The sequence below is a fragment of the Atheta coriaria genome, unplaced genomic scaffold (assembly GCF_025399875.1).
Source record: "Atheta coriaria isolate IRGN ID8LTWV9N9 unplaced genomic scaffold, Caltech_Dcor_3.1 hic_scaffold_6_pilon, whole genome shotgun sequence".
NCBI lineage: Eukaryota > Metazoa > Arthropoda > Insecta > Coleoptera > Staphylinidae > Dalotia > Dalotia coriaria.
In genome coordinates this window covers 2981490-2994966 of record NW_027045448.1, presented here as the reverse complement: position 1 = coordinate 2994966, position 13477 = coordinate 2981490, and the positions used below count along the sequence as shown (strand labels likewise).

The 13477-nt window shown below is 36.8% G+C and overlaps 1 protein-coding gene and 1 long non-coding RNA gene across 2 annotated transcripts in view; one reads left to right on the top strand and one right to left on the bottom strand.

Moving 5' to 3' along the window:
- LOC135794003 (uncharacterized) overlaps positions 1-7794 on the bottom strand; it is a 31218-nt gene extending 23424 nt beyond the window's left edge. The window contains exon 1 of the long non-coding RNA XR_010548765.1: positions 7574-7794. This is a non-coding gene — a long non-coding RNA (uncharacterized lncRNA). The remainder of the gene's footprint in view (positions 1-7573) is intronic.
- Galk (N-acetylgalactosamine kinase) lies at positions 2142-13424 on the top strand. The gene is made up of 7 exons (XM_065305131.1): positions 2142-2784; positions 2883-3050; positions 3193-3394; positions 5732-5840; positions 11113-11270; positions 12153-12408; positions 12818-13424. The coding sequence occupies exons 1-7, from the start codon at positions 2663-2665 to the stop codon at positions 13207-13209; spliced, it is 1407 nt and encodes a 468-aa protein (XP_065161203.1). The 5' UTR covers positions 2142-2662; the 3' UTR covers positions 13210-13424.
- Positions 13425-13477: the final 53 nt, after the last annotated feature.

Below are 13477 nucleotides of genomic sequence, written 5' to 3'. Positions count from 1 at the left end.
CGACAACTTTTTTAATCAGTTGATTCCGGAGATTACTTTCGCGCGCCGATAGGAATTAATGAAATTAGTATCGATGTTTGCCGTACGGCGACAGTTTCTTTCGGGTACGTCGCGAGATTGCTTCTCATTAAGTCGACGCCGTTTGAGTTGTCGTGTCTTCTTCGGGCGCGTGTCGACATTTATTATGATCTAATCTATCCAATCAAAATTGGATTTTGTACATTGTGCCGAAAGCACTTTCGAAGTTTAAAAAACACAATATAAATTTATTCCTGCTTAAATTTTTAAAAAAATTGTTTAGAGCACAATAAAAACTAGAAAAAAATAATTAAGTTTTTTTCTTTCAAATCAACTTTGTTGACGTCGGTAAAATAACAAATGAATGGATACATTTTCATTTAATGCTTGATTAATTCCAAGCCCAGAAAGAAATGTGAGATTAGCAAATCATTACACCCGTTTCAATTTGCAGCCAATATAGCAAAGTTTCCACTCACTGGTTTTGATAAATATTGATGTCGCCTGGCACAATCAAGTCTGTCGGGACTGTTTCTGATCCGCAAGAACAATGTCAATGCGTGCACTGGTCGGCGGACCACCCGTATTTGCAAACTCGTTTACCGATACGCAAAAAGTGCGTAAATAAATCCATTAGAGTACGTGTTACTCATTCATGTATGAGAAATGTCTGCTGTAGGAGACAGTCGTTGCCGCCGCTGCCGGCATTGACGCGGCGCACAATTTTTCAATTAGTCGTTATTTATGCAATTGCAACTGCAACTTAAGACGAATGAACTTGCGCATGCCTTCGGCTGCAACTGACAACTCGGGCGGTTTTTCAGTGCTTGCAACGCACAAAGGGAAACACGTCGTTCATTTCAATCGGAAATAAATAAAATTAGCACATAAAACGTCGCGACGAATGTTTGACATTCTGTTACTTTCGCTCGGCGAGTGCGCGAGCAGAGATTGATTTGTTCAAGAGTAATTAAAATTCAAGTCTGTCTTCAAGTAACATGTTTTAAAGTATCTACATTTACCTTACTTACTTGAAAAAATATCAACTAAGAGCAAAAAATGTTTTTAATTAAATGTAACACCAACTGGAAAAGCAACAGCGGAACAAAAGTTTAAAATTTTTTATAGCTTTTGCATTTTGCGGTAAACTTATTTTATTGTCAGCTTTGTTGTTAGTTTTCTTGCATCACACTTGACTACCGCCCGTACAAACTACGGCGTTAATAAATTAGCAGGTACATTGAATTTAATGTGGTCGTCGCACAACGGCAGCCGGCAGGATTTACTGGCATAATTTCCATTAGGACGAAAACACAAAGACCGCGCTTTTCCATTCCTTTATACCCTACCGGAGCATGCGTCCGTACGTTTGTACACCGGAAATCGCCGTCGAACGACAATCGCATGACATTTACTTTCGCAACGGTGGCTTTGCCCTGCACCGCCCCCGCGTACTCTTCCCGCTCGCAAAAACAAAAGTTACGGTCAATAATAAACCGGCAGACGCATCCAGCGCGCGCCATGCCATCATCCCGCCATCCTGCAAATACAGCAGTTTTAAAGCCCCTTACACTGATAAAACGCGAACGGGGATTTGCCGGCTGCCTACGTCGAATCGGTCGCTCGTTCGCGTTTGCTCTCCGTTCTCTGTGTTTCTGCCCCCGCTAGCGGTGGACGCGTAGGTGGGTGCGACACGGGGCGGCTATATTTTCCGCGCGGATTCCTATTAATGTGTGCGCTCTGTCGCACACGTTTTCATCGGCCGTACGTCATCGCTCATGCGGAAGATGTTGGGAATGTTGGGATTTGAAAAGCACCAACACATGTCGGTGTGAGTGAATACGGAAAATCGCCATACGCTGTTAAATAGCTGAACTTTTTATTTTGTTATAAATGCATTTACTTATTTATAAGTTAGTCCTTGAACTAAATTTTAAGTTTCGTAAATATACGATAATAAATATTGAAACCCATGGGTGAAAATTTCCTAAAGTAATATTAATATGGCCATCTCACGGCAGAGAATCAAAGTTGTCTAAACATGCTAGTGCTGTCCTCAGTTAGCAGCCGATCCAATCAGGTAATTATACTGCAGTTTTCAGCATTAGCATTACTTAAAAGAAAAAAAAAACAATTTATTTTAATATGGTGTTTATGAATCGAGAAATGTTTAATTAAATGTTAATATCTAAAATTTTTCTTCTTAAACATATCCAGCAGGAGTATTAAGCTTTTATATCAATATCAAACTCAATTTATTAACCTAGAATTTATTTTGTCGCCAGATTACATGTTGATTGCCGTCGGATCCTGCTAAGCAAGTAATATCATGATTATATTGTTCAAATATAAAATGCAAACATATTTTAAGGCGATAAGACTTCGTCTTTTCTGATACGGATTTTATACTAAACCGGCGATATGTGATACCTACACAAATGTTTATGACAGCGTGTACAGTATGAACGGTATCAAGCATAACCGGCTTCCTGCAACGACGTGGATGATTGGTACTATTAGTATATAGTGTATGCCCATCGCCCCGCGCGGCAATTGCATATTTAACTAGTCGCAGAATTCGTGTAAATCGTAGACAAGTGTGCGTGAAGTGTTATTGTATTAGTTGACACAATTGTGCAGAATCATGTCTAGTATCAAAGCAGAAGCAACAACGTTGCAGGTGAATGATCGAAGTCGTCTGCTGAAAACAAAGTTTGCCGAAGTCTTCAAATGCCCACCAGAGTTTTATGTACGCGTCCCAGGCAGGTATAACAGTTAGAAATTGTATTTGCTATATTTTGCTTTTATAATTTGCTTTACAATTAGTATTTAACTTTTATTTCCATTCCGATGTTTTCCTGCAGAGTAAACTTAATTGGGGAGCACATCGATTATAGCGGTTATGGAGTGTGCCCAATGGCTTTGCAGCAGGATATCCTGCTAGCTGTTTCTACTGATAACGAGGGGTCGCTGCGATTGGCAAATTTGGATGAAACCTTCGCATCCTACGACTGTTCCATCAGAGATGTCTCGTAAGTCTGTATTTTTGGAAATATATTGTATAATAGCTTAATTACATAATTATATATTAGGAAAATTTGACTAAAGTAATATAAACAAGCCAAATGCAATTTTAAAACGTAAAAAGCTATTGGTTTAAATTAATATTTTCAGAATTGATTTGACTGACGGCGCACCCCAGTGGTATCAGTATTTTCTATGCGGCGTGAAGGGCATTTGCGAATTAATGTCGATAGAGGCCAGATTAAAAGGATTATGTGTGATGGTCAGCGGCACGATTCCGAAGAGCGCGGGATTATCCAGCAGCAGTGCGCTCGTGTGCGCCGCTGCCCTGGCGACTGCTTTTGCTCACGAAGTAAGAACTTCACTGCTCTTTTTCTGTACTTTTCTTTCGAGAGTTAAAAGCATTGGCCGGCGCGCCAACGTAAGCCGTAAAAGTTTTCGTTTTCGTAAAAATATTTTATTTTATTGCTGCTTGCTACATATTACTTATGACACGTGCGGATAAGAGCATCACCGTACATCACTGAGATCAAAATTGAAGTTTTTCTCTAGTTAGAATGCTTTTACAATTGAAAAAATGATTTCGCTAATAGCTACTAAATTGAATTACAAATATTTCGAGTATGCGTTTAAAAGCGGTTTTTATTTACGTAGTTATTTCAATCAAACGGGAATCAAAACTAATCAATTGCTAAAATATCAAATTTTTCATCTTCCAGTGAAATAAATTGTCATTTTCTGTTAAGTGACCCTGGTAAAACCTGATCCGGTCGATTTTGAGTTTTGTTTTCATAGATTCATTAGATAATTTCGTTTTTATTGCTTTTTGGTATTGATATAAGTATTAATTTTACATGTCGTAAAAAATCAAATTACGCAATGACATTTTTGTATTTGTATTTGGTAGTGAGCTCAAATCTATAGGGAAATTATTACTGTTGACATGTAGTTGATTACAACTGCCAAAGGACACCGAAAACAAATATTCTTGATATTCTTGGTATCATTGACGAAAATATAGCACCCTGTATAAAATGCTATCTTCTAGCGTTATAAAACATACATCAAATATCGTGTTTGTTTTAAATTCAAAGTGCGGGATAACATTTGAAATTGGATTGGAATTAAAACGTGAACTGAATTTTAAATAAATTTTATGTCACATCGCGAGCACACGTGCCATAAGCATAAATATTGTCGGACTCTATTCATTTTCTATATGTTCTTTACACCAGTGGCTGCCAAACTGTTTTACTCGTATATTTCTGTGCAGTAGCAAAACGACCAAGATTCAATTTTTATTTTGAATTTTAATTTACTAATTGGTACATTTGCATTATTAAAACAAATAGCGCAATGCAGTTTTTCTTTCTTAAAATTTTTGATTTCTTTTATGGTAGATATGTTGGCAAACACCTGCAACTCTTCAAGGCGTAAATAAAAGTGACATTTTTGTTGACATCTTCGCAAACTGTTGAGCGTATTTTATATTCATTGCTTGTTCTCCACACAACATGTGATATATATGAATATATGATAAGACTCAGCACGACATCATATTGAACAAAATATGCAACCACACATAAACCTTCTGGAACAGTATAGGTATTTAAAATGATTTGATCCCGAAATATTTTTAAAACAAATGGTTATTTATACAAATTTATTCAAACATTTAAGCATATGCTTGCAATAAATTATATAAGCCATACATCAATTTTTAACTTATGCCAAAATTGTGCGGTGAAAACACTGTGAAAGATGTGCGAATGCAGCGTAGGCAAAAATTTAATGCTTGCGGTCGTTGTGGAGTGTGGAGGCTAAAATCTGGTTGCCCGAGGGTGAAAAGCGAAGCGATAATGAAGGTGAATCGTGTTAAAAGTTTGCCAACACGGCCATTAAGCCAGGACCTCGACTTTCTCATCGCGCTCGAAGTAATTTACTTTATTTACAAAATAGGAATTTATGAAAAGGGTAGCAGTTTTCTGCTCGTTTCCGTGGGGTCTCAACGCTGAATTTGGCATTTCATCAGCGCGAACCGTTGCTGGAAGAAACACGAATTTCGAGCCGAAGGAAAGATCAATATTGTTTTGAGTTTTCAAGCAAATCAGCATTTTTGTGCCGATTTTAGGGCAGGAGTTTTGGAGTGACCCGCTTTCGACGCCAAAGTCGAATAGAAATACGCGAAATATGCAAATGCGTTGGTGGCGGTGATCCTTTGCATGTCTTTAGGTGAGGGAGGATTGCGTGCGTGTGAAACGAATAGTCCCACATCGGGGCTAGGGCCGGCCGTGTCACGAATGGCAATTTAGGTTGACTCGCCGCGCTCCACTCCCAGAACCTTTCGGTCTTGCAAAACGTTTGTCTGTTCGAGAACGGCGATCCACAAATCCTCGACAATCTTCGCACGCAACACCCGGCGAAATGCGTGCGTGTAGTTTATCCCTTGCTCCTTGTTGAATATTTATGCGTGGCACTTATGTGGCAACCACAAATACAGCGATAACAAAGCTATAACAGATTTAACAACTTCCCCTTATAATAATAATTGGCTCGTAATCTTTAGATTTGATGCCAACAATGTTTTTCTTGTGCTTGGAATCAACTGAAAATTTGACCCGGACATATTCGAAGAATGGTCGTGTAATGCGATAATTTGATGATCTAATGATGTGGTATCAATTTGCAGATCGAGCTTTCCAAGGAGGAGATTGCGGATGTGTGTGCCAAATGCGAGCGCTACATCGGCACTCAAGGAGGCGGCATGGATCAGGCGATTGCGTTCCTCGCAACCAAGGGTAAGCCACCACCATTGAGTACGTTACGAACGAGTGAGTGATACGCGCAGCAGAGCGAGGATAGTGCCGCAACCGGGTGTTGTTTGTGATGAAATATTTATGAGCATGATTTCTTTTGTTGCGGAAGGATAAAAGCCGAAATCTATTGAAGTCTCTTGCACACTATTTTTTCACATCCGGGAACACTAAAAGCGTTGAAGTATACTAAAGTCTTCCTTGATAAGACTACTACCTTTTATCATTATCGAAAAATCTGTTTTATTATGTCATAAAATGTCGTTAATAACTGATATGAAAATCTGGTCATAATTAATTATTCAGCGTTTCGTTTGCCAAAATTATATCAGGCTTAGAATTATGACCAAATTCCGCTTTAATTAATTAGTGCTAAACTACCCACTAACCAAGGCGTCGGATGCAATATCATATTTCATTTCCTATAACTATAAATTCAAAATATGTAGCTATGTATCTAAAAGTGATGTGATTTATATCCTGATATGTCATATCTTATCTCTCGGTCCAGACCGTATATACATTTATACTCATTTATAAACGTGAATCGCATAGCTGCCTCCCCATATTTTATTCCTAACAAAGATATAAATGTGTTTTTTTTGTTTGAGGGTGGTTCTTTTGTCTTTTGAATCAAGCAAAATTCAAGTAAATGTTACGATTTTGTCATTTTTGTTTGTCAACAGCACAAGAAAGATATTTGTTTTTTGTTTCACCAAAATAATGCAATTATTGTGTAGGTACATATTTATTTTTATATGAATATACTCATTTCTGAACATTTTGAAATAACAACTGCTTATTCGGGTAACTTCCGAATTTGAATATATTTCTCAATATTTGCATCGGTTTGCTAGATGATTATTTGAAATGGGAATTAATTTTTCCAGTAGTGTGTGAGCGAATTTCGAAGATTTAATACACAAAAACCTAAACGTGGAAATATAGTAGAAGTAGAAAAAATAACGTAAGCATCATGTGGCCAAACGTTGTTACACGAACAAACATTCCCGCTTAACCATTTGATACTTAATAAATTAAATTTTAAATCTTTACTTTGCATGTCTGGATTTATATCCATCAGAAATAATAATCAAAGTTTTAAGTATAACTTATCATTTACGTCATTGCGAATTAAAATATCGATACACGACTCTTGAAGGCAAAGTTTTATTACTTTCGCTTATTTCGTTCATTTATCTTTTATCGGCGCCAAACCATCACACGCCTTCGCAGTTGCCAAATGTTTAATTTACAAATTGACTTTCCTAATCGATTAATGATTAAGGATTAATTGCGCCATTGGCGCGAGTTTTGGCTCGGCGTGAGCATAGAATAATAATTAATCGATATTACTGCGTTAGTATTCACTGTTTTTAATTAAGTTAAAAATTACGGGCACGTCCGCGTCGAAATTAATTCATGGGTGCGAATTAATATTTCATTACGCTGTCTTTAGACCCCAGAACATCGGGGACTCAATCCACAATTATGGGCGTGCGAACGTTTCTTTGATCCAGCAAAATCGTAAAGGGTTACGGGACATATCACGCGAGCAAATTTAGTTTCCAATTTACACATTTAAATATTTATCAGTCAATACTGCTCTTAATTAGGTATTTTCCATTCCGTGTATAACCTAAATTAATAACGAGTTGCTAGCATTTTCCTTTCAAACTTAACTCAAGTTTTAAATTCAAAATTTTAAATTTACTTACTGTTATTTAATCGTGATTTTTCGGGAATACGTAGAATGGGGTGGATTATTGGGAAATGTGCGCGCTTCATTTCTGAACGGTGTGGTTGGCATAGTGCCAATTTCCCAGTTGTAAATCACGCAAAAAATAAGTTCATGTAATCGTTTTACTTTTGTTTGGCTGAAATATTTCGTGTAAGCTTCGTATGCAGACTAGACGCGGAGATGCGAGATTTACGAGTGGGAGATGATACTTTTATTCTGCATCTATAAATAACTTTGCTCATAAGTATTTCAATTCCAACTACTAATTTACCGTGCTATTATGCATTTCAACACAATGGATTTAAATAACGGTTAAGAGTCACCTCCATTTCAACTACTTTAATTATAATAAAGTTGTTTTGACTGAAATTTAGCAAAATGTAACTATATTGCCCCCTATTTTACATCAGAATTATGAAGAATAATTTTAAAGATATAGACAGATGATTTGAATCAGCTCTAAAGTGCAAAACTTGTTATAAACGCTATTCAAACTCAATGTGAATAAAGTTTTAAAATTGTTGTTGCCTGTAAAAGTCTGGATAATAAAACAAATTGGAAATAATTGTGAGCTATAGAAATAAATATTTTTTTAATATGAAAAAGATGATGATGATGTTCGGCCTGAATCGAAAGATAGCTTTAAGCATATCTAGGAACTTAACATACAACGATGCGAACAATAGGTACCTACGGCTAGGTTTAAATTGTGAGCAATTTCAGCAACTTGTATGCATATCAGGAATGCATATTCCAATGAACTTGGGACATTGGCCGGGAGCATAGCGCTGACGCAATTTGTTTCGCCATGTTCTACTATTTTACATTTTATGACGGAATATGCATAACATTTTCTCGGCGGGTTGGCACACCGTAGCGTATAAATGAAACTTTCATGTACTCATTATGTGCGCCCTGCATGCAGTTTTAATTTAATTACAGCAACCCAAACGAACACGTTTCTAATTAGGTCAATATAATTTCGAATGGAATTTATTTACGTGCGAATTAAACCAATTTAATCAATTTTCTTTATCAAGATTATTAAAAAAAGGTTATGTTTTTTTCATGTGATTTATTTTATAGTCATTGCTGCAAGTGCATGTCATGGCATATAAACAGTTGACAAGCCCAAAATCCATACTTGGTTAGTGCTGATAACGAAACAAACGGAAATTGTGCGCTTACCTCAAAGCAATTAAATTCTTCGTGTATACACGTCGAGTTTCATTTTCTAGTATAGGTTTACATTGTCGGTCGCGGTTTCAATTCATGTCGAATATGTATTTCAAGTCCCCCGGAAGATTCTTAGCTTTAATTTGCACAGCGTTTCAAGTGAAGACATTTTATATTCATGATTTAACGTGAAGCGAATGGATTAAAACAACATACTTGGATGTATATGCATTGCACCGAGTACAGTCGTAAAATCAAGGAATGTTTTGTTTGAGTGAAATTACTAACAAGTCTATAACGAAGTAGGGTGCATCTTGCATCTTGTTTACGCGTAATTTCAGCAGAAAGTACGCTTCTACGATGGGTCGATACGCGTTAGTGCTTTCATTAGCAGTGTAAACACATCGTGTTCCTTACGAATATAATGGATACAGACGACCATCCATATACAAACTGGATTAGTTAATAAAATAAAATTAAATCGAAAAACAATGCAATGTTTTGAAAGAATTTGAAAAATTGTTTTTAATTAGTCTTCATTAATTAATAACTCCAATAAATAATTCATACTTGTACGTTTTATGAAATTAAGCTATTTTATATAAATTTGGAATTTTGAACCTTTTTGTATTCGATGCCGTTAATTGTGTTATGAATTACCTATAGCCTGTGGAACGGCCGTTCCGTGAAACACGCAAAAGTGCGATGTGATAATTGAGTTACAAAATCATTACGTGACTTGTGATTTTCGATCTCAACCATCCGGTCGACAGGATACCGGCTTTTGACTCTGCGTTGGGTTCTACCTTGTCGACTCTCTAACATTTAAACATGACGCGGGTGCTGAAAAATGAGATTGAATAAATTGTCAATTTGATTCCGAGTCGATTAGAACACCTACGTTGTGACAGGTCAAATTACACTGCCGATACTTTTGAGGTAAGCTCGGAGTTATATTATACTGATAATTGTTGACCACGAGAAAAGAAGTCAGTGAATTGTTGAGGTTAGTTTCTTTATTTATAATATACCTGCAGATATTCCTATATTTTATCTACTACTATTTTATTCATTGCCATAATCTTTTATTAAAACTGTTGTCAAAGTGTTATTCTTGTCGCCGCTTATCTTATAAACCATAATTAATTAAAAAAAAAACAGTATGTACTTCCTGACATGAATTCCAAATTATTTATTAGGTACTTGCTAAACCTTTTCATTTGTGTAGTTCGGTGTAATTGAAACTAAAATTGCATCTGAAAATGGTTGAAGTATAAATCGATACTGGTCTCTTGCTGTAAGAGCAAGTTGTTGATTTTAATTGAATGAACGTGATTTATTCTCTCCTAAAGGCATCTATAAAATACTGTACATCACGCAGGTGCAAACATTTATGATCGTTGGTCTTCACATTATGTGTGAAGAGAATCTTGTTTCCAGGAAATTAAACCATTTTTTATCATCCGGGTGTCCTTACGACACTTTGTTTGCACTTTGGGTGGTAGAGTATAACAGCCTCGAGACGTGGGTAGTTGAAAGCTTGTTAATACCGGCGAACTATAAACTACGATAAGACTAGACGATGAGAATGCTTTGACTGCATGCTCCTCGTACACCGGCCCGGCGAAAATTGTTTACGAGCCAACTAAATCCTTCCACAGCATCGGCTCTTCGCGCAATATTATGTGCCGTTTATTGTTTTCCCGTTCCCGAACGCTGACGGTCGAAAACACGATTGTATTTTCATGTGCGGAAAATTCCATGAGGCATAACGACCCCGAAACGAGCAAACTTTTTTTTCGCGTGTCCAACCCACACGTCTACGGGATTAAACCAATCCGCACTATATCTAGCTCTACTATACGAAAACATAAAATGATCTAAAAAATACAAAAGAAGTTCGTAAAAGTAGCAAACAATAAGCAGAAGTGGAATCTAGAAGATGCGCGAAGAGTGTGAATAAAAGAACACATCACAAACTGCGGGGGAATTTCCAACTTCCATTAGGATCATAAATAAATGAATTCCGCAGAGATTTCCCATCTTTTCTCATGCAACAATGAACTTTATCTAATTTTTTAGGATGTTAAAAACAAAATTAACAAAAATCAGGAAAACCGACATTTCCAATAAACTAAATAACTACTCTATTAATCAATAACAATAACTCAGTTAAACTACTATTACTTTTAGTGCGCCAAATTGATGAATTATTTTATAAATTTAACGAAGTTATATTGTTGCCAATTTTAGTTACATTGTCAATGAAACTCTCCCCAAGAGACATCAATTGCGGCAGGCACAAATCTATTAACTTGTCTTATTGTTCTTGGTTTACAGGTTGCGCCAAGCTAATCAAGTTCGATCCGCTGCGATCGGAGGACGTGCGGCTGCCGTCGGGGGCGGTCTTTGTGATCGCGCATAGCCTCGCCGAGCTGAACAAAGCGGCCACCGCCGATTACAATTGTCGTGTCGTCGAATGTCGTCTCGCCGCGCAGGTAAGCGCAAACGTAACGTAATTACTCTGTGCCGGATTGTACTCGATTCGCTTAAATTTAATGCGTCGATGTGGAACAATCACTAATTATTCTGTTTTGATTACTACGCAGTATGATTTATACATATTAAATCCACATTTTATTTGTACCATAATATCATTTATTGTGATGAGAACTTTTTGACGTGCACAGATTTGTTTGGCGGCATTTACATGAATTAATTTATGGATTGCAAATATTTGTTTGTTACTACGGATTCTTCATTGCCGCGAATATATAATCAAATTAATTATTCATAAGTTAGCGTAGCAGCCACGCTTTGTGTCAACATTGCGTCGTGAAATTATGAAAATTTGTGATTCATGAGCATCACTTCCGAAAGCGAGGTAACTTTCTTGAGCTTTTCCCACCTGAGCTTCTAATCTAGGATTTGCATTTCCTGATAATCACTGAAATAACATTTTTACATTTTCATCCCCGGAGAAAGTGAGGTGAGTATTTCTTTTGCGCGTTTCCCGGGTTCTAAGCTTTGTCTAAGCTTTGAAGACAATTTCAAAGGAAATGTTCACGTGTCCGTGACAACGCCATAACACTGTTGCGGCGAGGCGAAACTACGGGGACAAACTTTAGCATTAATTTTAAAGCTAGCCTGCGGGGGTTCACGGCGCATCTACTTAAGCGTGACATCTTGACAGGAAATGGCGGCCATGCTTTTAAGACAAGCTTGCGACTTGTTGGAAGTTCCTCGATAATTAAAAAGTTAATCGTAATTGTGCTTCGCAAAGCGACGCACTTGACTCTACAGCAATTGAATACAAATTTCAGTTTCACACTTTATAATAACTTCTAAAATATTATAACTTTGGTATTTTTGAAATGTAGATAATTGCAAAAGAAAATGGGTTGGAATGGAAAAACATAAAAAAGCTAGGACAACTTCAATCAATTTTAAAAGTCGACCTAGAAACAATGTGCAACTTTGTGAAAAAGCATCTACACGGAGATATATACCAAAAAGATGAAATAATGAAACTGCTCGAGACAACGCCCACTGAACTGGAAAGCACTTCGTTGACTGCAAATACTACCCGAATGGACACATTCAAGCTCTACCAGCGTGCCATGCATGTTTATGAAGGTAAATGTTTGTTTACTTTGATTATTACACAGGTTTTTGGTTCAAAAATTTTAATTTTACAAAGGCTTAATATTAAGTTTACATTCGCGTTTTTACATTTTTAAGCAGCAAATACTCAGCGAGAGCTTAAAACTAATTACTGTACCAAATAATTCCTTAGTTAATTTGTGATGAGTTCCAGTACTGCAGGCTAATCTTTATTACGTTGCGAGCAATTAATGTCAAGAACATTAACGCAATAAGACCTACACATTTTAAATTTAATTTTTCCTTTTCCGTTAATTATATTTGCGTGTGTTTTAACGTCGCAAAGCTAGAGACTGTTTAACGTTTTAGACGTACTACCGGGGTAAAAATGCTTTTACGCTTTTACATTCTTTTTTAATTATACCACGTTGACGTTTTGCAGAGGCGTTGCGCGTTGAACGTTTCCACGCAGAGTGCGCCAATTCAGTTGGCGGAGGCGCCAGCGGCGAGACAACGTTGGAGGCGTTGGGCAACCTTATGTTAGCGAGCCATGCCAGTCTACGCGATTTGTACGAATGCAGCCATCCGCAGTTGGACCGACTTGTTGAATTGTCTTCGGGATTGGCATATGGTGCTCGTCTCACTGGAGCTGGATGGGGAGGTTGTGTTGTTGCTCTGCTTGCGAAGGAAAATGTCGACCAATACATGACAATGTTAAAACAGAAGTATTACAAGAGTTGTCATCAGATAATTAAAAATGGTGACGATTCGGAATACAATTCGATTTTATTTGCTACCGAACCACAGTCTGGTGCCAGTGTTTACATCGATTAAATATCCATACATGAACAAACTAATTAACCGCAGGGCATTTATGTAACACAGTGTAAGAAGAAATTTATCTTGATTTTTTTTATTGTTTTTATGGTGATGGTAATAAATTTAAATATTATTGATTTTTATATAGTAGCTACAAATTACTATTTTTTTTAGAAACATAATAAATTAATGTAATATATGCGATTTAATAAACTTGTTGTCAGAATTTATTTAAGATAAGTTTATTTTGTGATGCGTTCCAAGCTTATATACCTTGACGTGG

Excerpts from the sequence above, each read along its gene's own strand:
- Galk (XM_065305131.1), top strand. The coding sequence starts at position 2,663 with ATGTCTAGTATCAAAGCAGAAGCAACAACGTTGCAGGTGAATGATCGA. Across the intron at positions 2,785-2,882 it reads TATGTACGCGTCCCAGGCAG|AGTAAACTTAATTGGGGAGC; the intron begins GTATAACAGTTA and ends GTTTTCCTGCAG. Across the intron at positions 3,395-5,731 it reads CGACTGCTTTTGCTCACGAA|ATCGAGCTTTCCAAGGAGGA; the intron begins GTAAGAACTTCA and ends ATCAATTTGCAG.